Source organism: Tigriopus californicus, chromosome 8 (assembly GCF_007210705.1).
Source record: "Tigriopus californicus strain San Diego chromosome 8, Tcal_SD_v2.1, whole genome shotgun sequence".
In the NCBI taxonomy this organism is placed as follows: domain Eukaryota; kingdom Metazoa; phylum Arthropoda; class Copepoda; order Harpacticoida; family Harpacticidae; genus Tigriopus; species Tigriopus californicus.
Window position 1 is genome coordinate 10693111 of NC_081447.1, and position 26203 is coordinate 10719313.

Genomic DNA, 26203 nt, shown 5'->3' on the forward strand with positions numbered 1-26203 from the left:
CTTTTTCCCCTAATGATAACCAAGACTATTAGATCCCTCGTTATTTAAGTTTGCGATTACATTAATATGACATGTCTTTCGTTGGAAACACGATTTCCGAGCCATCACTTAATTGAGCCTTGGAGTAAGATATTCTGAAGTGGAGAAATTGCCTTACAAGACAAGCACGAGCTTCATAATGTTTCATCTCAATTTTTGGGAGGCTATTGACCCCTAATTTATATAGGTAATTTCTATAGGAAACTGCTGAAAATAAAATTGCAGTAAATCATTATAGATAATCATAACAGCAATTATGATTGTAAAGCCTCAAAGAATAGCCTTTTGCGTAGTAAATGTAGCTCTTTGGTATGTTGATAAACAATAATGGGACATTCTCTAGGCAAGATTTTGAATTGAAAGAATGTATTCCAAATTTCATTTCTAAAAAACTATTGACTTTTATTACGGTTGCAGTTGTTTCAAATGTAATCAATTACAACTTCTCAGTGTTCTTAGTTGGTTAATTGCGATTATAATTACCTTCCCTTTGTCTTGTCCAGCCAACTTGGAAATCATTTCTTTCTAATTATGAGTCTGTGAACAACAATGGCAACGAATTGAACAAAAATGAAGTTTTTGTGCATTCAATCTCTGTTCTTCATAGATATACCAAAATATTGCTGCAAACAAGAGATAAAAATGGAATTGTAACTTTTCATTGGGGCATCTCCATTACACCTCCTGTAAAATAGCTACTTAGTCTACGTTGATTTCAAATTAACTAATTACAAGTGTTATTTCTAAATGGCATTGCAATTATGTAATTGTAAATTCAATTGCATTTACGTTTCTATCACAGGTATATCGATCTCAACTCACCAACTTCTCCGCCCACACTTCTCTCCGCTCCAAAAGACACTCCTTCCACGATGGAACCATCTTGTAAGTGTAGAAACGCTTTGGTCCCTTTAGGCTCCTCGGATGGAACGGAATTGGAACGCCGGTAACGATCCATGAGGAAGGAAGCAACGAGTCTGATTTGTTAGGCCCAGTTTGTTTAGCAAAGAATCCTCGAGCTCTTTCCACGAGAAAGGACGGAGATTAACTGAGTCGAGACTTTCTCAGACCTTAACATAAACCAAAGCGACCGATCAGAGCAAACAGTTCTTAAACATCTTGACCACGCATGATAATGGCACAAGATGTGGAACAAATGTGCGCAACTCGATCTACTCATGAGAATGAGAATGTGGAGGGTGTTCGTTCAACACATGAGCAATGGACAAACAAACGGACAGCACTCAAGTAAGATGAGAAACTGAGCGGATAGATCACGTCAATAATGAAATAGGGAATTTGAAAGTCTGGAGCAAATTTAATGTTCGTGCAGTCAGCTTTGATGCAAGTGCTTGGAGGATGAATCTAGTTCTTCGCAAATAAATTTGATTATAAGGCGCCTACAAAAAAATGTTAATAATCTTGATTAATTTTTCCTGCCGCAATGAGGTAAATCCTTGAGGAAACCTGGTCGAGCGATTCTTTTCTTCTAGTGCTATACTAGAATACATCTAAGATAACGTGCTAATAAAGATAGTGTGTAACTAATTATCGACAACGTGGGCACCTTTTTTTAACAATGCCACGGAAAAATGTACTGTTCCTGACTAGCAACCATTACCTTTTCGATATCGTGGCAAAATTGATGATTGAAATTCACTCAACCGAATACCTTCGATCGATTTTCTCCAAAAATTTGATCAATAATAAAGTGCATTTGGTCGTAAGAACTCATAAGACAGAATTTAAGATGTATAAGTTCCTGATCAGATCATTACTGAAAAGTAATGTTATCATCTCTTTCACAAATTATGATTTATAGGATAAAGTTTTGTTTTCAAAATCCTTAGTTATATGTTGAATAATGCATGCGAAGCATCCATTATTTTTACAAATAGTTAATGAAGCAGAGCAAAAATCAGGATTAAAAAACTACTTTTTAAATAAATCTATCATTTCATATATGATGTAGATTCAGTAATGTTTGTGTAAAACATTATGTATGCTAACTAGTTCATTTTGCATGGGATCGCCTTTCAATGGAGCCGATCTTTAAGAATTAAATACAATAATTGTAAGCTTTTCATATCAGCCATTGAACCAATGCATCATGATGGTAGCTATCAGTTCCATGATGATATATATGAATGATATATCCCTTTTGCCAATCCTCCGAAGGATGTATATAGTAATGTACTGATGAATAAAGAGAGATGTTTGGTCTTAAAATTGGAAGAAATGTCAGGGAAGAATTTGCATTATTGAATCAGAATATTATTTTTTAGCTTCGAGTTGAAAGCCATTTTATCAGAAAGATTCTCGCAACGTTACCACTGAAATCGTCAAACACTTATTTCGCTTATATCGTCATGGCATTTCAGAACTGTGAATTTGGTACTCACTTGATGTAAACGCAGTATAGCAATCAATAATTCAAATTGCTTTTTGGTAAACATTGTTCTTAATTTCGATTGATTCATTCGGAATGTCCAACAATTCAATTTTCTAGCAGCTTTGAGGACAAACCCGATCAATTTTACTTATTAACATACCTCTTTCTCGATTAGTTTCGAAGGGGTGTCTGGCCAAGGACAACAGGGCGTTAAAAATCATTGACCGGGGAGGACAACTTGTGTCCGGGCAACCCCCCGGAAAGGTCAGGTTCCAACACTAATGGTGTAATGTGCCGAGCGGTCTAGGAGGAGCATGAACACACGCAATAATCCTCACTCCATGTTGTGCGGGTTAAAATCCTGGGGCCGAAAGTAAAACTTTTTAAGAATAATTCGGCCTTGAATGAAATGAAATTTGGTTGACCCATTAAACACTCCATTATTAGATGATGAAGGTAAGGGCATTCAGCAGGTCTCATCCATGAAGGATTTAGGTGCAGTCCTCCAAGAGAATGGAAAGTTCGATGAGCATATCCAGTTGAAAGTTGGTAAAGCTTTTCAAACATGTGGTTGGATATATCGTACGTTTAAGTCACGATACTAACTCTGAACAAGTCGATTGTTCAGCCGCATCTTGAATATGCTTCACCCATTTGGGCTCCAATGAGTTCAGCAGGTTTGTAAAAGGTAGAACAAGTCCAAAGATGTTTCACTAGGAACATCACAGGAATGAGAGAGATCTCGTATTGGGAGAGACTAAAAAGTTGGGACTGTACAGTGTATAGAGATAAGTATGAAAGGTATCTGATACTGTACGCCTTCAAAAGTATCCATGAGCTTTGTCCCAACCCAGGATTTAGGGTCAAGTCTAGTGACCGCAGAGGCTTAATGTGCGTTTTGAGAGCACCTTCAAGCCCTCGAGAATCCAGGCTAGTTCGAACAATGAAGCCCGCTTCTCTTCTTTCTCGGGTCCTCTCATTGTTCAATTTCCTGCCTTCAAATATTCGTAGGGCGTATGTAGGTGTTGACCCAGTAGCAGGATTAAAGTCAGGCTTGGACAATTTTTTGACTATCTAATCCTAATCAACCCTATATTCAAAAGCTAGCCAGATGCGCCAACTCTAATTGGTCGATCAAATAATATACGGAAATAAAAGTTAAGTGCTTTGAATGAATTTTGTCTTGACGTGTTAGGATTCCAATCCCAGTAGCGGAAAGGAAGTGCACAAAAGAATGGACACTAGCCTTGCCTTTTGTTGGTTGAATGCAAAGTGCAATATAGAGTCTCAAGTGGGTTTAATTCTTGTCTCATCAAGGATCTAAATACGGAAATTTGACCCAACGGCTGACATGAACCCTAGCAGCTAAGAAAGTATGTTGGAGAGTAAAAAGTTTGGGGTTAGGGGTTCTTTTAGGGGTGAAAGAAGTTAAGGAGGGCCCAAAAAGAAAAAGCTGGTCGGAAAATCCTTGGTTAACCACCATAAAAGGTTCGATATCCAATCCGACTGTGCTCGGGTCAATCGGATTGCTAAGCAAAGCTTTGTGTTGAATTTGAAGTTTTAAACACTTCTTGTTTTTTTCTGGTCAGTTATCGATGTTTTTTCAAAGTTATCTACGTGTATACGTCTCATAACATTTTAGGGAGATACAAAACTCCTAATGTTTGGGCAGCTCGAGGCAATATTCTTCGGAAGTCATAGTTCTTCGTACAAAGTACGAGTGGCTTCCCAAACCAATGTTGCGAAGTTATCAGACAACTTTGCTTAAATAGTTTCAGTGGTATCCATTAATGTCTTGATTTGTGTATTTCGATTCATACACCTGGTGGTAAATATTTTCTTCTCAGGGTTGCCAAAGCGTTGAAAATAAAACAATCTTGTTTGACTTTGTAATTCCAAAACACATAGTTTCAAGGTATTTTCTTATGCAATAACGTGAACACGTCGCAGTTTGTTTTTGACGGGCAATATGCATTTTTCAAATCAGGAAACAAATGAACGACGGTTATCAAACTCCACTTGAAAAAGGGCGGACACTGTAAAGACAGAAAGAGTTGGCTGAACTACGGCCTTCATTTCAAAAATGAACATGAGTATGAAGATCCGAGCCTCGGAAAATTGTTCCAACCTTTTCTTCGAATAGCCTTCGATTATTGGATCCTGAGATCCTGAGTGTGAATCATTAAAGGCGTGTGTGCTCCATTGAAAACAGCCCCAGATGACAATTGAGCGCGGGAAGTAGCAACAAAGAAAACTATCAGGAGTCGGTTCTATATTTCTTTTCATTTTGCTTCATAAACTAACAATGAATGTCAAATGATAGTTTCATAAAATGGCGAATGAAGTACAAATGTTTCTATTTACATATTGTGATTTGGAATGGTGAACATCTCTCAATTTTTAAGAAACCGGTTTCAGTTTGAAGCGTGGTCCACGTTCCACTTAGGACTTCCACAACTCTTCCCAATTGTTACAATACCATCACTGACTGATGCAATGAGACTCTGACTGAGGCTGAAGACTACCCTGATAACCAGGCGAGGTCACCCAAGAGTTAAGGAGGATGATTCGGCTTCCTTTCTCTTTCCTTCTTCCTCCTCTTGACCACTAACGAGTTTTCAAGCTAGAGAGGTTGAGAGAACAGATCAATAGAATAATGGGGTGGAACAAAAAATAAGGAACCACTTAGCACTTGACGCACGCTCTTCAACAATCCCAAACCAAGGACCCTGAACTCTGATTCTTATCGACGGTTCGATCGACTTCCATTAAACTCATTTATAGGGGTTGGGCGCCATGTGGTCACCAGGAAGTAAAGGCAATACTTTGCAGGTTACTTTCAATGCACAGATTAAATTGGCACGAACAGAACTATACTTAAACGCAATTATTGAATATATTAAAAATCAGTGACCAGTGCGCCAGTGGAATAAGTTTGCTGTTGGATGCAATCAGATGTCGTTCGTATAAGTGCAGGATGTATCTTAAAACACATATTAGGGGTTAACTATCCCTTTATTAACTCCAACTTTTGCTTTGTTTTTTTTGCCATACTGTCCCAAATCTGCAATAATACTGAATGCATGATTTTTATACTACGTATGATTATAGCGTTTGCCAGTAATTTCTACACAAAAAAATCAGGGGAATAATCTATCGACTTAACATCAATATGCCAAAAAAACTTCCAGCAAATTCAGAAACAGAACGCGATAGTCGCAACTTGGTGAAATTGTGACTTGCAGTATTGTGCTCTACTTCTATGAATTAGTCATGAATGCCACCAACATAAAACTGATTCTTCTCGATTCTTTGGTGTCAGAAAGTTCCCCGATACATAGTTACGAATTTGGCATACCTTAGATAAATTTTAATTCGGAACAATAGTAGTTTACAAAAGCGTAGTTTAAGTGAGCTCTCCAGTTTTCTGATTTAAAACAGGGCAAAAAAAAATTAATCCCTTTCGGCACGAGGAGCATTGGCGTCAAAACTCTTGGAATTCATTTTAATCAAACGTAAGTGGAGCTTACATACATAGATGCGAATCTGGCCCATAGCTAAGGATAATCTTTCGACATTTCATTTATAAATGGAGTGAGCGTGCCGACGGGGACGTGATATTCACATCCGGCTCGTGGATCCTGCCTGAGTTGCAATGAATCCTTTTGGTTACCGAGATGATTCGCTGAATATGCCAGATTACCCCTTAAAAATAAGTGGTCATTTTCCCTTGTGATGGGACGAGTCATTAAATGTTTGAACTTGAGAGGTTCATCAAATGGACAAAACCAGACTCCCTCGTAGACGATTGCATGCAGTTAATTGGCTTAGTTTGACCAAACTTTGCCAAAGTCAACCCAGAATGGAAAGCAAAAGTATTTTCTAAAACCAGGGAAAAAGTCCCTTGTAGAGTCCGGGCTCGATGTTGTAAAAGGGCGTCGAGCTTAGGCTACTTCTCAAAAGAAAAGAAAGGCATTTATTCCTTTTAAATTCAAAGCCAGACTAACCAAAGTACTTCTCTATAGGGCATGTCAAGAAAAGGAAATTCAAGGAAAAATGTGGGCTGGCACCCTGACTTTGGGCATTGGGGGAGGGAGAGCTAAGACAAACATCACAGTCAACTCGCACCATCCGCTCATTGAATTTTCAATAATCGAATGATTTTGATTGAGTTGCGTTACACAACCTAACAAAATGAACATGTTTGGCGTAATTTGGTGAACACACTATCAAATTGGCTGAATACCACAATGCTATTTGCTTAGACAAGTAAGTAAAATAGCACAAATGTCAAAAATCAATGCATGCACAGTGCGGTTTGGCTGGGCTTGTTGTCTTTGATTTTACTCCATGGAATAACGTCAGTTGTTCATGAACGCGTTCACTTGACAAGCCCCATACCCATCTTGTCCCTTGTCTCTGAGTTTATGGGGTGGCAGGAGGGATTAGATATTCTTAGACCACATTTTGCTACTTTCTCACGACCTCACTCCTTCCTCTAAAGTCAGCTTCCCTTAGAAGGTATTATATATGTGATGCGAGCAAATGAGGAGAAACTAAAAATGCTACTCAGAGGTGCCGAGAGGCCTTCAAACTAAAAACTTTAAGCTAAACAACCTTCTCATATTGAAAACCCATGGTCTAATGTCTTCAATTGCTTGACTTCCTTGGTTTTGAGCGGCAACCGAAAACGTAGAAATCCTGACGTACAGAATATGGGACAAGCGTCTGAAGATAAGTGCTTCCGCATGTGATAAAAACCTGACGTTGCCACCATTTGAGTATCAATTATCAAATACCATTCATCTGACACCCATTTCGATCAGGCAGATTCAATTTCACAAAGTTCTGTTTCATATCAATTCAGACCGGAAAAACTCACTTAACCAATTACTTTCTTGACAAATCAGTCATTACCAAGCAGCAGGAGCCACTTAACCATTGTCAAAATTTCAATGACAATCATAGCAACGAACCACAACGTGTTCTTCTTCTCACTCACGAGGAAGAAGAGTTCGAAAAGATGCTTCTCGGCCGAAACCAACTCCCGGTTTGTCATGGACTGCATTCATGCACAGTAGTACGTACCCTAGGTTCGTTCGTAGAACTCTGGCCAAGCCACGCTTGCAGATCACATTGGCGTTTAATGCCAAATTGGTCCAAAAAGGCACATGAAATCTCAGTTGCAAACTTGGACGTATTGCGACAACACTCCATGGGCCCTGAGCATCATTACCTGTGCCTCTGCAGTAACAGCAGTCCAGTAAAGAAACCAGAGTGAGTTGTGACTTCGATCAGGAGTAGAAATTGAAAGTTTGTTGTTTGGCGTGTGACTCCATCCATTTGTCAAGCTCTTCTTCTGAAAACAAAGCGGATCATTGGTGTCAACAGGAATTCATTCGGTGCATTCAGGATTAACTTTTCACATCAGCATGAAATTTGTGGCCCCATCTTGACCTGCGAGTGATCATGGCCAAATCTTGGGTAATGTTCAATGTAGAGTAAAGAAAAGCATTTGCATCCCCTAATCTGACTTCCCGGCCATTTTAGAGACGGAACTTTTTCGATTTGGTGGGAATCTTTTTGATTTTGATTGCCGTGGTTCGCGTATCAAGAGGCTTGGACTCAACCCAAGACGATAAATTGCCCAGGTAGGAGAAAAGCATTTGATCACTTAACCCAGTAAATTTGGTGATTAAGAGGATGGCTTCACATCGTTCATTGGGGTGGATGGACAAGTCGAAGTCGATTTTGCACTTTTCGGCATTACTTACTACTCGTTCAGGAGAGAGAAATGGCAATTGAGCCATAGCTAAGATCTTCATCTAAACGACATCTTTTGCAATTTTTTTGACGCACTCATGACTCAAACTTTCAATTTCGGCGGCATTTTAACATCGTGGCCGATCAAAAAATCCGTGGTCCATTTTTGGCAAATCTATTGCGAGCCTAATTGCACTTTAAACCAATCAGGAAGTCAAAGGACCTGTTCCGTTACCCCTCCGGAATGTTTCCATTGTTGAGATGCAAACAATTGACACAAACAGGCATTGAGACATGGCAGATCATGTTTTGGTCATATTTCATATCCGAATCAAAAGGTTGGGATCGTCATTCAGAAGTCGTGAATATGATCCAGATAAAGCGCAAGGCTACCTCCAAACCGGACAAAAGCAGCTCTCGCCAATCATTGGGAGGAATGATTGGAAAAACATGCAAGAGTTGCAGTTCTGCAATCATGTTCAGGGACTACTCATTTCTCTGAAGCATTTTGGTTACTCTTCACAAGATCTTTGTACGTTCAGGTCCATTTATTCAAGGCCATAACCTGGACTCTGTCCTTGCTTTATAATTGAAGCTAACAATTTTTGCTTTCATTTCAATACAAAGTGGCAATGGAAAAACATCATATAGAAGGTAACTACAGTGGCAGATTTTGTTGGCATCTTATTCAGAGCAATAAATAAGTACTAAGTGCTACTTCGTTTGTTAAATAAATAAAAAAAGTTTTACAAAGGTATTGGAACGATCGATTAATTTTTGATTACTTTAGAAATACTAATGAAACGGAAGGCGACAGATGTACCAAAATTATAATTTGCAAATTAATGTCTTTCAAAGAATTAGCATTTAATAATATACTACGCACCAACAGAACCGAGGGGTGAGTTTCTGTTCGATACTTCTCATTATTTTCCTCTTTTTCGAATTCTCATCAGGATCGAGCAGAACCTTCTCCTATCTGATGATTCAAACATCAGATTACAACGAGCAATTCAAAGCGGCGAGCAAAACCTCATCAGGGCAGTCGCATCCAACTCCAACGATCTTTCGTTGTACTCCGCTATTGAGGAGTTCATCTCTGACGAGATTGACCAAATTGAGAATGAATTGCAACCTCAGAAGAGCTCGTCTGTGAGCACCTCCAACATCTCAACGTCGCAACATAAATCGAAGCCAAACCGGAATAAAGGAGGCCGAATTGGGGAACGAAGGAGCCAAAGCCAAAAGCATTCACGAAGAAGGAAAACGAAGTTGAATCGATCAAGACGACGACATGTTCGACGGGGTGGAAATCAATTCCGAGTCGACAAAACACGCAAACCTCAAAGAAAGAGACACACCAACTCACTCTCCTTGGACGCATTGGTGGGAAAAGATCCCGAGGGTCCATTTGCTGCAGGGGGTGGCACACCCGGCACACCCACCACAAGTTTCAAGTTCCGGCCCCAAGCCAAACTGCCCAAGCGAAGGAGGAAAAAACTACCCGTTCAACCAACAGGGCCCAAAAATGCCCAAAATATGCCCGAACTTAGAAGCTCCGTCTCTCAACACGTAGGAGGCAAGCAAGTGCTGGGACCCGTTTACAAACCCAGGTTAAAGCATCTCGGAAAGTCGACACCTCTACCATATCCGGAATACAAACCAAGGACTAGGCCCCAAAGACATCATCATTCCCATCCCGTGAGGTACACGGACCTTGTCAACCGCGACAAGCATCACCCGAGTGAGGTCGGCCACTTCACTTCAACCCTCAGTTCCGGGAAGAAGTACAAAGGATTTCGACCCTCTCCACCCGATCTGTACAGGAACTATCTGACTCGACCATCTGATCCAGACATCTATTTGAACACGCACAATAATGATGATGATGATGCTACTAACGTCGACGTGGACGGCAACGACATTGGAAATGATTACCACCCTCACCAAGATTTCAAACTTCCCTTTCCCACTTCATTGACGGAGATGATTAAAATCAGTGATGTGGAGAGTGGTTTCAGTTATGGACACAATCTCGAAGATCACAAGTCGGAAGGACCCGTGGCTGAGTACGGTCCCACCATTTTCCTGCCCATTGTGCCACTGTATAACAGACCCTCATACACACATGTTGTTTCGAACCAAATTGGGAAGGATACTCATTCCGCTTTGGTTGAAGAGCGTCCGTTGGATGACAAATTCGAAACGCTCTATTATCCAGGTAAGGAAGCGAACCTTTCGATATGAAACCATACAACACAGAAATGTTGTTACTCGGGTTAGATCAACCGGACAAATCGGGCTTAAAGCGTAAAATTGCTCATCTCCCAGTGAACAGTGTTTTCAATTTTCAGGAACACCCCGAACCACCGTCGATTACAGCATTGATGTACACCACGGATCAGCGGGCGGATTCTCGTATCAAAAGCAATCTATTGGAGAATAGACTGGATCGGTTCTCACTTTTGCCATACACAATATTCACTTGAACGAATGAAAAACGGACCCAAAAAGCAATAAGATTGTCAAAAAATTGTTCTCGTCTTTTTTTCGCTTTCAAACAGCGAAGAAATGAATAACACCCTTCATCTGAGTTGGATGAGTGGAGTGATCCTCTACTTATACGTAGAACCCCAGAACATTAGAACATTGTATTCAAAATCAGAAGTGACTTGTTTTCCATTGTTTGACATCAAACACGCATAGCTCGTTTGAAAAATTTTCGCTCGTAAATCATGACTCGTTCCCATCAGTTTATCACACAGCCAATCGTAATATTTGAAAAGCGACATTTTGGTAGTTTCCTCGGGGATGTCATTGCTTCAGTTCCGTTCTCACGGAGTCACACTGGAGCTTGGCTGGCAAAGACCTCTTCCATACGCATGCCTCCTCCCCTCCATGATGTCTATCTGTATCCACATTGCCCATTATTAATTTGGACTGACAGGGCGTCGTTGTACAGCTCAGAGAGCAATTGTGTTCAAGTGTTAATGCCAGTTTGCCAGGCATTGTACGAAATTTATGTCACTTGACTCACGTCCCTCGGGGCTCTGTTCTGGTATGAAGGCTGAGGAAAGAGCATCGACATCTCAATCTTCATCACGGCGGTTGATGTTGAAGAAACTCTGCCCGCTCGATTCTCTCAAAGCGATCAAGATGATCGTCGCAACGGCATCATGGACAATTGGTTTGTTAAGCTCCAGAGCCATCGTCTGGAGCGATTCAAGTTTTGAGCAAGTCCAATTATGTTTATCCCACGAATTTACGCACAATGCGAGTTTTCTTACCCACCATCAACACCACGTGCACCCGCCGCATGGCCAATCAAGTCATCCTCATGCTCAGTCGAAGCCATTGAGTGTAGCACATTTACAGTACATGTGTATCTGTGTACAGTACTGCATAGAGTAAGTCGTGTAGTACATCTGCCCTCTCTACTGCATTTGAACTCTGCGTACCATACCAACAAACTATGCATATATGGGGCTCACACCCAAGCGCACATCCACACTCATAGATGCTGATGTTGTTGCTGCTGTTGTTATTGTTGTCGTCGCGTTCGTCGCAAAAGAAGCATTCTTTGGGGTCACGATCTTGTCAGTTAGGGCCAGGGCGTCACCTAAAGCACACTTGCTTCTTGACGATATCGGGCTCCAAGCTCAAAGTTCCGTTTATCCTACAAAGTCGTCGTGTGTCAGGAGTGGGGCCCACTCGTGTTGAAATAGAGTGAGAAGAAGGATCAAATTTGACATTCGATCCCGCAAATCTGACACCAGTTGAGTAGAGCTGAGTAGAGGAAAGAGGATCATTGTCATTGCCAGTGGGGTGAGCTTCGCCTCTTCAGTTTAAGGCTTCACGGGCTTTAACAAAGAATCAGCCAGCAGCTCGAAAAATGTGCAACAGAGACCAGAAATGAGGATCAAAAGCCTGTGTGGAAGGAGAAACCGATGAGGAGGATCAACGAAGCCCGCTCTTCCTCGCCGTTTCAGGGCTACTGGACTCTCTCTGCTGTTGCTATTGCTATTGCTCGTGTGAGTGGTGGTGGTGGTGGTGGTGACAGTGGGTATGGTGGTGGCTTCTCTATAGCTCCACCAACACCGGAAATCTGGGCATGAACGTCGGTGCCGACGGGATCGCTCCCCTGATTCCTCTATTGAATGATGAGTGACGATTGATGGAGTTCAAACAATTTTTTGAGCCAAAACATGACGCTAGTTCTCCAGTGTTTAAGGAAAGTAAGAAATTAATGCTAAAAGTGGCCAACAAACCACCAATAATGCCATCCCCAGCTCGTGTAACCCCTGAACAGTGAAGATTTTCGCCATGGCATCGTGCGCCTTCAAAGTGAACGTGATCAAGGAGGCGTCTTTTGGTTTGGATTAGCATTGACCAGAAATTACTAAGAGGGACAAGCACCAGAAGTGAGAAGAAAAGAAAGAAAGACACGGAAATGGCCTAGCCAAAGAGAATACGGAAGCTCCGATCTCGAGATGACTTGGAAATTCCGAGCCCTAACAAAATGAACATGAAGACAATCAGAGTGTCTCAATTCGCACATGATGAATCGGAAATTGATCGCCGCGTTGTTGTAGAGGCACTCTTTTCATATGATGTGACCATCGTTCGTGATTGAAAAATAGGAGTCAGCCATCATCTCCCAATATCGTCGTCAGCCATGGCTGCCAAACAATATGTCATCAATTTTGATGAGGTCCTGCCTCACATTGGCGAAATGGGTCGCTATCAGTTGGGCCTCTATCTACTCATGTGTATCCCAGCCACCTTGCCAGCAGCCTTTTTGGCCTTCAACCAAGTATTTCTTTCGGCAGAGCCTTTGCATTGGTGCAAGGTTCCGGAACTGCTAGCCCACACGGGGACAGGGGCCTCCACCCAATTAGACTTGGATCATATCAAACGCTTGTCCATTCCCAGGATCAATCTGGGTGAGGGGCGGGAACACTACGTCCTCTATAAGCGATGCTATCAGTATGACGTGAATTTCACCGAGGTGTTCATTCAAAATGGCAAACAATGGCCCGAAGAACCCAATCCAGATTGGCCTGAATCCAAATGCAGGGCGGGTTGGTCGTATGACAGAAGTGAATACAAAAATACGTTAGTTACCGAGGTAAGTCAATCGATCGACCACTTTTCGGTCCTTTAACATACCAAACAACAGCAATAGAATACCAAATCTTTCATTTTCACCCTCTGGAAAAGCTGTTTTCTCAGGCCATTAAGCAACGGTTCTGTTCAGAAACAAGCTGATTTCAGACTCTTTAGGTCTCTGCAACACTAAAGGGTAGAATGTTTCGCTGAATAAAGAGAAAAGCATTTTGCTTCACGAGAATATCTCATTGTGCAGGCCGCTAGTTATGCCTTGAAGAATAAAAAATGGCAATTAATCAAATTAGGCAAAGTTAGACAAGAGCGCCCATCTCTAACAGAGCACTGGTTTGCAAACCCTTGAAAGTTGGATCCAACCTGGAATAGGAAACCGAGTCAAACGTTTACTGCGCTTTGATTCGATATTATTCAAATGAAATTGAATTTGGCCAGGATGAAATAGGGAAGACGATGATTACCGTTCTTTGGGGTGTCCTATTATGATTATGGTTGTTAGATCGGATCACATTATATACCCTTCGAAAATATTTGGGGTAATCTAAAAAATGAAAAGTCCTGTAGCGACCTAATTTCAAATGCCTTGTCTTGATTGTAATAGAAACATTATGCTATTGAGATCAATAAAAAAGAAAGGGATATTCATTTGGATATTTTTTTCATAAATTATGATAGCCCCAAAAAGCGTGGTATTTAAAGTTACAGCGATGGCTAAAGCTGACAATTTTAGTTCAATATTCCAAAATGAAAGTGCGGAACGAACAATGTAGCTGGGGTTTGTTGTAGAAATGGTCAATCTGGGCTTAATGGATGGCGTTGGAAATTTCTTGCGGCCGCCTTGATTGCTTGGGGAGGGATGAAGTGGGCAGTCTTGAAAGGCAATCGATTATTTAGGCCAGTACCTTGGGGCATGTTAATGGAATCTGAAGGGCTGTCGTTTTATCTATTCCCAAGAGATTCATGGGAAGCACAATTTTGGCACCCTTCACTTGGTCCAAAATGGATATAAAAATGCATCAGCGAGCATCATTTTCTTCACTCACCAAGTTCCGACAGAGTTTTGGGAGGAACGTGAAACGATGTAGTGGAACAATGACGCCATCAGGGTTTTTTTCTTGAGAGATTTCCCTTGGGGCATGGATTAACCCTTCTTTTTGTACTGTCTTCGACTTTCGAGATTCGTCATCATTGCCATCACGGGATAATGAGGTTTTCATAGACTTCATTTCAACCAGAGCTCTTGTGAGAGAAGCTTTTCTCCCACCAAGCCAGATGAAGCACTGTTTTGAATTATTTTGTAGACATTTTGGTGATTTGACAGGAAGGTGTTGGGCAGGTAGAGTCCTTCTGCGCTATTATATTTCAGCCAAAGCAGGCAAACAAGTATTGGCTCTCTGAATTCGAAACTTTGTTCTGAGAATCCGATCACTTAAAGTGTTCAAAGTCAATCCCAATCGGACAAATTGTGCGGCCTTGCTGGAACCAAAAAAACTCAAGAGTGTCTATTCTTTACCAAGAGCTTTAATTTCAATCAAAGCTTGTACCAAAGGTCAAGAGTAGAGTGAAATTTTCGAATTCAAATTGGTCGCAGTCTAGTTTATACCATAGAACATTTTTCTTTAGTCTTGGAAGATGACGCCGTGGACTTTTGATCAACTAATCCATAGGGCATGTCAAGTGAAGGAAATTCAAGGAATAATGTGGTCCGACACCCTGATTTTGGGCATTTTGGGGAGGGAGAACTAAGACAAACATCACAGTCAACTCGCACCATCCGCTCATTGAATTTTCAATAATCGCGTGATTTTGAGTGAGCTGTGTTACAAAATCCCTCAAAGTGAAAATGTTTAGAAGTATTCGGTGAACGCACTATCAAATTGGCTGAATACCACAATGCTATTTGCTTAAACAAGCATGTAAAATGGTACAAATGTCAAAATTCAATGCATGCACAGTGCGGTTTGGCTGGGCGTGTTGTCTTTGATTTTACTCCATGGATTAACGTCAGTTGTTCTTGAACGCGTTCAACTATTAAGTTGGCATTTTCAGATGTCCCTTACAAGCCTTTTCAGATTGCGGCTATTTCAATCGCGTAGGCGCGAGTCTCAAAGTGTTGTGTTGTTCATTATTGTGTCACAACAATAGATAAACCTTCTTTGATTGATTGAAGCGATCAAATCTAGCGCATTTTTACTTTAAATGAAGGCGAACTATGCAACAAACTTCTACGCTAGCCATTTTATTATCCAATGAAAACTGATAATTGTCTTATCAGAGCAACAAAAATTGAAGGTGCTATTTTCTTCAAAATCGTTCCATCAAAATCACCGCCTAAAACGTGCATCATTTAGATTTAGCAAAATTAGAATTATGACATGAATTTATCGCTTTGCTTCAGAATGAGGCAAATTATGCCCAATAATTTGGAACTTTGAGGCAAAATGTAAATAAGTGAGTGAATTTCCCTCCCAAGGAAAATCCGTCAAAAGTGCTTGAAATCTGAGGCCCTCTTTTCATAACGAGAATTAGTCGTCATTTCGTCTTTCTACATACATTATATCAGTACTTGAAGGCTAAAGCTTCATTAAAAGGCTCTCAGAAGAGATTTTCATTAACACTAGAAAGCTTTGATTTGCAACCCATTGAACCACTTAAATGTTCCCTTTCAGCTCGATCTCGTATGTGATAGAAATTGGTGGCCATCCACTTCTACAGCTCTCTTTTATGTGGGGAGTCTGTTTGGAAATATCATGTTTGGTTACATCGCCGACAAGTAAGTGCAATGACTCAGATTTACACTTTCAAGGCTCATATGCCTTGAGGGAATAGGACAAGTAAATGGGCCTTACGCTTCACGTGGAGGAGTAATGGAGTAGGGTTAAGATTCAGTGTCCTAGTCTGTTTTAGTTTAGGTTGTAACACAACGTATTAATATTTTTTTTCGTTTGTGGCTTATGACACGAAGTTTCTTTAATAATGCTATGTTGCAGCGAGAGAGCAACGTAGTGAGAAGCGTTACCTAACATGCTCTTGTCAGAATGGCCAACAAACAATAAAGGAAAGAATCGATCGAAGCGATCGAAGAGCTTCCTGGTTGGACAACAAAGCACAAACCTTCATTTGGTTAACGCCATGACTACAATATTTATGGGACTTTAGATGTTACCTCGTGCATGGATCGGTCCTTTTATAGAGGAATTGACGTGTACGTTTGTCTTCGATAAAATATTCGATTTGGATGGGCCTTGCCTTTCTACAGAACTATAGATATTTTGGACAATCCGCTGATAAATTAGCAGCTTTAGAAGAGTCATTAAGCTCCATTTTTTTTGCATTGCAAGCTGGTCATTTCCTCTTAAAAATACAATCGGATCTCCTCTGTACAATTTTTGAATCAACACAAAAAATCTCGAATTAACAATATTTTCTGGGCAGACTGACTTTTATTATAGTAACACAGTTATTTAGATGGTTTCAAATTGATAATAATATCAATCTAACCATATTTTCATTGGCAACCAAGCATGTTGTTAAATTGAGATCCGACTGTATTGAAAAGAGAAATGCATGCACGTGGATGTCAATTTCCATGCGCGGCGTTGACAACACTTTGAATCTTAATACATCTAAGCTAAAATGTGTCAGGGCTACTTGCATTCTTCCTGAATCCAGGATGATTGCCGTACTGTTAGCACTTACTGGAGCGCGCATGCTGTAAAGACACTTTTGTTCTTGATGTTTGATGTGAGTGGAACGGTTTAAACGTTACATTTCAAATTAATCAATGTTCTACGATGTGAGCTGCCTGATACCTTTCAGAGAAAGGACATCAATCCATATTTTTGCATTTTCCTTGGATGTTTTATGCGTTTTCTTAGTGAAGATAATCAAATTGAACTTTCACTAGCGTAGAACTGTACGTAGAAATCTCTTATGAAAAGCGACTTGCTCTAAGGACGTTGCTTTTATAGAGAGGCCTCCTAAACATCGTATCGTCAATAGTTCAATACTTGGGTTTCACGTGAGTTTCACCAGAGGCCAATCACAGGAGCATAACGAGTGTGTTTTGTAAATCTGAAAAGTTCAAACAGAAACTTCAAGATTAACGGACGAGATAAAAAGTCTCATAGTCCTCGGAGAGCACCGCACAGAATGAAAGTACAATTGACTAAGATGGAAAACTGTCTGTCTATTGTAATTGAATGTACAAATTCTAGGCTGCATTTTTGGGTTCCAGATATGGTCGCCGAACCTCATTCTTCTGCCTTTTGTTCATGGAAGTGAGTTTGTCCATCGTGACCAGCTTCTCTCCCAATTATGTCGTCTTCACTGTACTTAGAACCATCAATGGGTTCACATTTCCCGCCATATTTCAAATCCCGTTTATACTTAGTAAGTATTTCTTCCATTTATACTCACACCTTGGAAGAAAATTGAAGTGCCAATTGCGTCCATGTGTTTCAGCCCTGGAGACCATGGGTCCAGGCTATCGGACTTTTGCGGGCATGATGATTTGTCTCTTCTTCGCCGTGGCCCTCATGGTTTTGGCAGGATTGGCGTACATTTTCAACTCTTGGTTTGAGCTGGCCCTCGTCACTTCTGTTCCGTTCGTGCTGCTTTTTAGGTAACTACTACCACATCGATAACAAATGCTGTCCCAATGGTTTAAATTCATTCTCACTATTTTTGTCTCAATAGCTATTGGTGGTTTGTACCTGAGAGTCCTAGGTGGCTTTTGAGCTACGGAAGAATTCAAGAAGCGGAGGTGATTATTCAAAATATAGCCAAGTGGAACAAAAAGCAGATCCCACCGAATTTCCTTCAAGAGTTTATGGAAGTAAGAAAACAGCTAGAGGCTAGTCTTATACAACATACCACATAGGTTCTCCATTTCTAGCAACAAAAGGCTCTCAACCCTAATCCCACACCACCACCGATGTCACCCACCACTCAAGCTCGGTCTGAAAAAAGTCCGAGTATATTGGTCCTTTTGCTTTACTACCCAGTGGCACGAAGGAATTTCATGCTCATCACCTTCAATTGGTTTGCCAATGCGATGGTCTACAACGGTCTCTCATTCTACTCAGCCAACTTGAATGTGAACTCTTTCCTGGGTTTCTTTATCAGCTCAGCGGTTGAGATCCCGTCTTATTTTGTGGGCTGGTACGTTATGGACAAGTGGGGAAGAAGATGGATCTTATTTGCCACCATGACCACGGGTGGTATTGCTGGAATCTGCTGCTTATTTGTGCCGTTGGGTAAGCCCAAGTCTAAATCTCGATATATTGGTTGATTGGCTTAGAAACTTCAGTCATGGCCAGAAAGGAGACGCTAATCAAAGTGAAAAAAAAAACTAAGCAATGCTCAGTGAGCATGTACGGAAGGCCAAGTAATACTTCTGAGTGGACCAATAGCTGAGATAAAGAGGCCCTTAGGAAGAATTACAATCTCTCCTTCCCAAGATTTTGGCCAAGTGAGAGGACGATCTTTGGACAAACCAAACCAATTAGTCACGTTCGGGTGGATCATTATTTTCTACACTCACGACCCAAGAGGGAAGTACGAATAAGAATGGTTTCGATCTCATCCTTGTGCCCATTGTCGTTCCAGATGCCTCACCTTGGATTACAGTCACTCTGGCTATGATTGGAAAGTTCCAAATTGCCGCCTCTTTTGCCGTCATTTATGTCTATGCGGGCGAGCTCATGCCCACTGTGGTCAGGAGTGAGGCCATGGGAATCTCGTCGTTTGTGGCAGGGATTGGCTTGCTCATCTTTCCTTACATCAATAGTTTGGCAAGGATAAACTTTGGCAGCCTCTGTCTGACTAAAAATCATGACGTAACTCTCTATGCCGGTCTCAATTGCAGGGCAACTACAGTCACGTTCTGCCGCTCGTTATAATGGGGACACTCTCGGTTATGGGTGGTATTACGGCTCTTTTCCTACCCGAAACATTGTGCTCTCATCTGCCCAACACTTTGGAAGAAGGCGAACAATTTGGATCACAATTCAAAATCTGCAGTTGTCCTCAAAAAAGGTAAGACAAATACGTTTCAGTTCAATTTCACTTTCACTTTCTGAACGATGCAAATGTGGAGAACAGGGTGACTGCACCGAAATTTCGAAATTTCGACACCATTGCAATGAAAGTTAGATTTTAAGAGTTGGATCGAAACGAAAGAAAATATAACATTTCTGCTCGTTAGTAGATATGAGTGGGCTGCCTCAATTTTGGAATGATAATGATAAAGATAGGGACGGCTGCTTAATACCTATATCGCAATCCAAAAAGGTTTTTCAAAAATCTGTCCTTCAGATGTATTTGTTTACGGTCTACTTTTCAATTTCAGGGAGCTAGACATTGTTTCATTGGATGGACATACTGCAACTCTGAACGATTTGAAGTCTCATAACGGAAAAGCTCCTGTTGCAGTCTAAAGCATCTTCAATTTCTCAAACGTCAAGATTGAAAAGTGAAATGGAAAGAGTTGAGTCTGCACCAAGTGAGATCAAGAACAGAACTAAGATTGCTTTGCAGTTTCATCATTGATTGAAAGAGAGATAACCTCGAAGAAATAACCTCGGCGAAAGATCAAATCATTGAAGCAAAGGGGAGTTATTGTCTTTATAGGGATATCAAAATGATTCCCACATCCCAATTTTCTGGTACCATGCCAGATTTGCCCTTCTCTTTTCAGCGTAGCTATTTAGCTATTTGCCCCTCCCAGCAGCTCAATTCGACTGAAATCACCCCCTTCTTGTTCCCCAACCTGTGGCTTTGTAGCTAGTTTTTCTCTCACACGCAAAAGGCTGCATAGGTATGTTCAAGGTTTGCGAAAATCTTCGCAATTTTGAACGACGTTCATCCCTTTGTAGGGGTTTACTTGAACAATTCTTCGTGTACGATGTATTTGCTCTCTATTCACTTGTATGTATTACTTCTTCTGTTCCTTATTACGTCTTCAATGTTTTTGCTGCAATTTAAATCGTTTGATGTGTCTATTATTGTACATACAAAAGTAATCATGTCTGCTCTCTCGTCCCTTACAGTTTATTGTTTTGACAGATATAGAGAAAGTTTCAGTAATAAATCTAAACAAACCACACGTTGCCAATGGGACGAAAAAAATCACCACGATACTATTAGGATGAAAAGTGACAGAATGGTCACTACAATGGCACCTGCTCTTTGCCATGGATCACTGTAGAGATGGTCCACAGGCGGCGGATGGGTAAATGGACGCAGAATCTGTTTCCAGCAATTGTCGCCCAAACAATGTGGGTCATGCTGACGAATCCAGAATCTGAAGAGAGAAAACGTAAAGGGGCGTTAGTTTCTCGCTCATGACGTAAAACACTTCCATTGTCTAGTTTTACTCACCTGGAGGTATTTTGAAGGTGCCATTCTAAAGGAATTTCTCCAAACTGGATCCCCACAGACAATTCAAATGACTTTTGGCCATTGCAATCGTCAAGTTCGGAACAGACCCACGACCACATTTCATATCTGGGAACCACACGAACTCCATTGATGCGATCGATTCTCTTCAGAGGTTTCGGATTCGAATTAGAAAAAAGAATCTCCACCGAGAGCACACTGGGGATCCAGCAGATGGGAAAAGTGGAATTGCTCTTTAAGTAGGTACCATCGTCATCGTGAATTATTGGCACAAAGTCCGACTCAGACATGCCATTGACGTTTCCCCCTCTAGCTACGACCTGAGACTTGATGAGAGCACTTTGAAGATTGAGAATTTTGTTCTCAAGTGAGTAGCAGTCGTTGAAATCCAGTCTTGATAATTGCAAGAGACAGCCACCCTGAACATTGGTTCCAAAACCGATTGGTACCAAAGTTGAATCACGGCAAAGTGACGATGGGGTTGCCTTCCAAATAGATATGCCTTGGTTCAAACGCTTAAACGTGCCGTTATGTAACATTCCGCTTATCAGAGGAGCTCCAATTTCATAGCCTGGATTCCCGGAGATTCTCCGAATAGTTCTAGATTTGTACAAGTCATTGACATGGATGAAATCAACTCTGAAATGTTGATTCAAAGACCTTCTTTGAATATTTGATACTGGTGACACATCCACGTCTCCCAGCAAGACATTTGCTTTCACTCTAGAAATGGAGGTCCCATTCCAGAAAATTTGGTATTCCACTTGTAACACAACATTGCTACACAACTTGACCTCCGAGTCAAAGAAAACTGGTTCTTCAAAAGAGTTAGAAGACAGTTCATCCAGATCATCAAATTTATACAACCCTCCAAATAGTTTGAGCTCGTTAGGTTTCCGTTCGAGCTCCTTTAGGATATCATCAATTGTGTCTCGATGGCCCTTTGTCTCCTTTTTCCGGTACTTGTATTGGAACGACATCTGTTTTCCTGGAGTTTTCGTTCGGTAAAATGTGACAGCCAGGCTCGCCGTTTTGCTTGACCCGAAATTCCGACTCACTTCCTCGCTCTGAGATTGGGAGAGATATGACCGATGATCCAGGAGGCTGAATGAGGCGCTACGACAAACGTCTTCATTAATCCGTTGCAGACAGTTTGATTGCACAGGTTTGAGAAATTCAATGGGACCCGACACACAATCCCCGTTTAAAGAGTTACGAGGAATCATGAGTTTACCAAAAATTCCACGATGGGTGTCAAATAGCGTTCCAATCATAGAACCGTATTGGTAAGTGACGACTCGCCGATCCGGCAAAAATTGATTGCCGAGATCCTCAAAAGAGAAGGTATCTCTTGAGTTAGCAAGATTTTTAGGGACCAAAGTTTGATCGTATTGGGCTTGGGTGATTAAGATGGAGGCCTCCGTGTAGAAATGACCAAGATATGGAGAATTTGAACTGTGGATGCAAAGAAAAGTGTGGAAGTACTTTTTCTCTGTCGGATTCAAGATTGACGAACAATTGTGATCCAAAAAGTGGCCTTCGGAATGATTTCCCCCAAACAATGAGGGAATGCAAGTGAAATTGGCAGCATAATTCTCAGGACACGCCTGGAATGACAAAAGAGAACACCAGGGAATGAGAGCAAATAACCATAAAAAATGTGCACTCTCTTACTAGGTCACAACAACAACCGGTATCACATTGTTCCACTTTTAGGTCGCAGGGACAAGGTGCGAGGTCCTGATATTGCGGGTAAATCCGCTGCAAAAAGGTGGAAGGCAAGGGAGAATCCAGACTCTGGATGCTAAGAGTGGCCCCTAAATAAATGCAAACACAGAGAACTGATTTTCTGACATTGGCCATTTGGGACAGGTATGAAGTTCCAATGTTCCCTTTTTCATTGGATATTCCGAGCCCTATAATTGGTTCCTAGGAATGTCGCGAGTTAAAATGACGTATCGCATTACGGGGATCGAAAGGCTATGAGTGCAGAGGAGACGAAAAGTCGACGTCAAAACAGTTTGTAAAAGAACAATTCCATTGAATTCATAGTTGATAAAAGTCCCAAGCAATCTCAATATTCTCGCAACTGTAGATTAATAAATGAAAAAGAGATTTGAGTTTTTGACATATTTACGTAAGTTTAACGTTCCTCTGGGTCATGTCCCGAAGACAGAGGGCCTAGAAGCTAAACCTTTCATTATGGATCATTTTCCTCGTTTTTCCTAATTATTGTCGGCATAAGCTATCGTCTGAGGATTAGATATGCTTTAAAAGATCAAATTGATACACTTGGTGAGAATGAGTTTTCCATAGTCATTCGATCAAAAACATTCTTTACTAGATTATTCGATTTTCCCATCATCACCTTCATCACATGAGCGACCACAGCACCTCTAGCCAGGAAGTTCCAAAGTTGTCAGTGCTGCCAACTTGGATCAGTGTCAGCCAAATGTTGTTTTCAAAGCCCACCAATATAGCACTATAGTACCCCATTGCCCCCTTTTTTCATCCTTCATCTCCAGAATGGTTTGTCAAAAACGCATCCCACATCACTATAGAAAGAACTTTTTTTCTGTTTGAGGCAAATTCTTTCCGTCCTGGTTTGAAGTACCGGACCAATCGGTGACTCACTCCGCGACACTGGCCACTCTCTGAGATTTGCTCTGACAAGAAGTGAACTGTTGAAAGGGAGAACAAATTGTGACAATCTGTTCTCGTGTCCTCGAGGAAAAGTGACGCTTCCTCTCCATCTTCGTGTTCTTTGACGCCCGCATTCTACGGCATTGGGACCATGCTTTACGGCATGAGCTACGGCTATGGCACCGCCTATGGCAGCGTGGTCACCTCCATCATCACCATCATAGGTGAGAAAGTCCAGGATCCGCCCCCGTGTCTCTGTCCGAGATCTGATTTTTGTCTCATGGTGACTTTTCTGACCGTGCTGTTAAAGGCCCAGGGATGGAATGGGGTGTTATCTTCATTTAAGGCAAATTTTGGAAGGATTATTCTTGGGCAATGGACTCAATCATTTCGATAGAAGAACTCGTTGAAGAGCGAGCGCGCTAGAAGACGATGTAGGTCAGCAGACCGGTCAGAGGCTCAGAGCTGACAAGATGGGGGACAGCGTGGCTGGTTAGGTGTGCAGCTCTGAGCTAGAGTCTTTGAAAGTGAAATGACACCATTCGTTGGTGTGCATGGGATGATGAGATTTGAGTTTGCTCCCATTGAAGTCCTTATTTCTAGAAATGCACTGGCAAATGATACAAGAGCAAACCCTAGCTGGTGGAACCTGGATTGAGTCACAGAAGATTGGGGGGTTAGGGTGGGTTACGTCACCTGTCACGGTTGATTGGCAACCACTGGAAAAGAGACCGAGTAGGCACGTCAAAATCGGCGAACATGTTGATTTTCCAGGACAAAATTCGGGATGTTCGAGTCTATTATTTTGTCCAAGGATATATGACCGTATTGGTAGAAAATTCAGGATCAATCGGAGAGGATCACTGGGATTGCGACAGCCTATTGCTATTTGAAATATACTTTCCTCTCAGAGCACCAATATCAAGCCAATGTCCTTAGATTTTCATGTATTGTAAGTTTGAGTGCTATCAAAGAAAAAAAAATGTCCCCACGATAGGTCTGCCGAACTATCAAGATATTAGCCTCTTTGTGTTTTTTTACGCTGGTGTTGGATTATTGCGTTCCTTGAATTGATATGATCGCGGTTTTCCTTGCTTCCGGCGAAATATTGAAATATTCTTTCAATTATGACTTTCTCCTCGAATGTTTGGTGTGTAGGCGCTACAAACGCTCATCTCATATATTTGATTCGCTTTTTCGCTTGAGAAAGATTGAGGAGATTCGAACCGGGGATTTCTTGCGCACCAGAAAATTGTGCAATCAAATTCGCCAAGTCTCCTCCCTCGCACGAAGGTGTGCTTTTACTCGATTTGCATATTTTAGACTCAAAATTCAGTCGTTTTAGGCCAGAGTTTCACCCTTTAAACCACGCTAGCTGCGGAGAACCTCTTCAGTTTTATTCAATCTTTTGTTAGGACTTGTTATACAACCCCAACCAGCCGGAAATGTCTCTTATTACTCATTTTCTTGTTCTAGCCTTGTATTATGTCTTGACTGGGCGTGGCGAGCGCATCGACTTTGGTTGGTTCCTGAGTGAAACCTCGCCGTACATGTGGGCCGCTTTGGGTGTGGGCCTATCCGTGTCATTGAGTGTGGTGGGGGCCGCCTTGGGCATCTACACCACGGGCACTTCGATCTTGGGCGGTGGTGTCAAAGCCCCTCGAATCAAGACCAAGAACTTGATCTCGGTCATTTTCTGTGAAGCCGTGGCCATCTACGGACTGATCATTGCCATCGTGCTCTCCGGCCAGATCGAGCCCTACACGGAGGCGGCCATCCAAGATGAGACCGTCAAGATCCGCAACTGGATGTCAGGCTACCTCATGTTCGGGGCTGGACTGACCACGGGGGTTGTCAATCTGGTTTGCGGGCTCTGCGTGGGTCAGGTCGGCTCGGGTGCCGCTTTGTCTGATGCGGCAGATGGGTCGCTGTTTGTCAAGATCCTGATTGTGGAAATCTTCGGGAGCGCCATTGGTCTTTTTGGGCTCATTATTTCAGTGCTTCTGGTAAGGAGAACCAACTTTATTTATTTGGAAGAGAGGACGGGTTGTTTTTGATGTTATTTTTTTTTCTCTTGCAGACTTCCAAAGCTAAAATGGGCGACAAGAACTAGAGGCCACGAGCTCATCTGTATTTATGGGCTTTTGTATGTCAGCCTGTTCACGTTGACTTGTTCTTATTGCAATTATTAATACTATCATTATTCATTCATTCTGCCTCCGTTGAGTAAGGGTTTAGGCTCTCTCGATGGGGTTCCCCCAAACTCTTGATTAGTTGTAGGATACAATCCCGCCCCTTAAGACATAGAAATGTTCCTTTGCTATCAATAAATGGATCACTATTATCTTGGCGATTAGTTTATTGGTCAAACTGATCGAGAGTGGTTGACTTGAGCCATCACGGCAAATTCAAGGGACAGTTCATACTAGTAAGATCATCTCGCATCAGCGAGACCGGCCGAAACAGTTCATAACATTTGGCTGAGGAAAGACGAACTGCATCGCTGTGAGGCACCTAATTCCACTTAAAATGGACATCAGGGCTGAGGAGGATGTCTTAAAATAAGAGAAGATAAGAGCAGTCAAGGACTGGAAGAAACGGCGGGAGAATTTTGTACTTCTTGGATCGCTGTGACAGCGAAGTGGGCACATGTCTGGCTTGACCTAAAGCACATCAAAGAGATCACAGACTCCCTCGTTGTCGTCCAGGTTGAAACAGTAATCCTTTTCCGATGGCGGGGGACTTAATCGCATCAGAGGACCAAACACTAAAAGGAGAGGCACCAATTACATAGAAAAAAATAACAATCGCCCTCAAAAACCATAACCAGAGTCAACGCAT

The 26203-nt window shown here is 41.7% G+C and overlaps 6 protein-coding genes and 1 long non-coding RNA gene across 8 annotated transcripts in view; 4 read left to right on the top strand and 3 right to left on the bottom strand.

Moving 5' to 3' along the window:
* LOC131884663 (CAD protein-like) overlaps positions 1–1336 on the bottom strand; it is a 9346-nt gene extending 8010 nt beyond the window's left edge. The window contains exon 1 of the mRNA XM_059232503.1: positions 862–1336. Within this exon, the coding sequence (XP_059088486.1) occupies positions 862–997 (136 nt within the window). The 5' untranslated portion in view covers positions 998–1336. The remainder of the gene's footprint in view (positions 1–861) is intronic.
* Positions 1337–4700: 3364 nt separating this feature from the next.
* On the bottom strand, positions 4701–19078 carry LOC131885459 (uncharacterized). Of its 2 annotated transcripts, XR_009373839.1 has the most exons (4): positions 18938–19078; positions 17738–18058; positions 7668–7790; positions 4701–5054 (listed from the first exon to the last, which is right to left on the bottom strand). It is a non-coding gene; the product is annotated as an uncharacterized LOC131885459 (long non-coding RNA). The 2 variants fall into 2 exon arrangements; XR_009373840.1 differs by lacking the exons at positions 4701–5054; positions 7668–7790 and adding an exon at positions 17062–17392.
* LOC131885454 (uncharacterized) lies at positions 7626–10732 on the top strand. The gene is made up of 4 exons (XM_059233508.1): positions 7626–7915; positions 7982–8082; positions 9151–10415; positions 10549–10732. Exons 1-4 carry the CDS (start codon positions 7901–7903, stop codon positions 10638–10640), a joined length of 1473 nt encoding a protein of 490 aa, XP_059089491.1. The 5' UTR covers positions 7626–7900; the 3' UTR covers positions 10641–10732.
* LOC131885453 (organic cation transporter protein-like) lies at positions 11774–20426 on the top strand. Its single transcript, XM_059233507.1, has 9 exons — positions 11774–13322; positions 15988–16091; positions 17556–17710; positions 17783–17942; positions 18017–18155; positions 18216–18576; positions 18929–19113; positions 19188–19357; positions 19671–20426. Exons 1-9 carry the CDS (start codon positions 12870–12872, stop codon positions 19756–19758), a joined length of 1815 nt encoding a protein of 604 aa, XP_059089490.1. The 5' UTR covers positions 11774–12869; the 3' UTR covers positions 19759–20426.
* On the bottom strand, positions 20353–22661 carry LOC131885452 (tectonic-2-like). The gene is made up of 3 exons (XM_059233506.1): positions 22394–22661; positions 20702–22326; positions 20353–20624 (listed from the first exon to the last, which is right to left on the bottom strand). Exons 1-3 carry the CDS (start codon positions 22580–22582, stop codon positions 20450–20452), a joined length of 1989 nt encoding a protein of 662 aa, XP_059089489.1. The 5' UTR covers positions 22583–22661; the 3' UTR covers positions 20353–20449.
* Positions 22662–23370: 709 nt separating this feature from the next.
* On the top strand, positions 23371–25706 carry LOC131885458 (V-type proton ATPase 21 kDa proteolipid subunit c''-like). The gene is made up of 3 exons (XM_059233511.1): positions 23371–23586; positions 24839–25368; positions 25443–25706. Exons 1-3 carry the CDS (start codon positions 23514–23516, stop codon positions 25473–25475), a joined length of 636 nt encoding a protein of 211 aa, XP_059089494.1. The 5' UTR covers positions 23371–23513; the 3' UTR covers positions 25476–25706.
* The window catches only part of LOC131884891 (V-type proton ATPase 21 kDa proteolipid subunit c''-like), a 2286-nt gene continuing 1581 nt past the window's right edge, over positions 25499–26203 (top strand). Inside the window, exon 1 of the mRNA XM_059232787.1 lies at positions 25499–25508. Within this exon, the coding sequence (XP_059088770.1) occupies positions 25499–25508 (10 nt within the window). The remainder of the gene's footprint in view (positions 25509–26203) is intronic.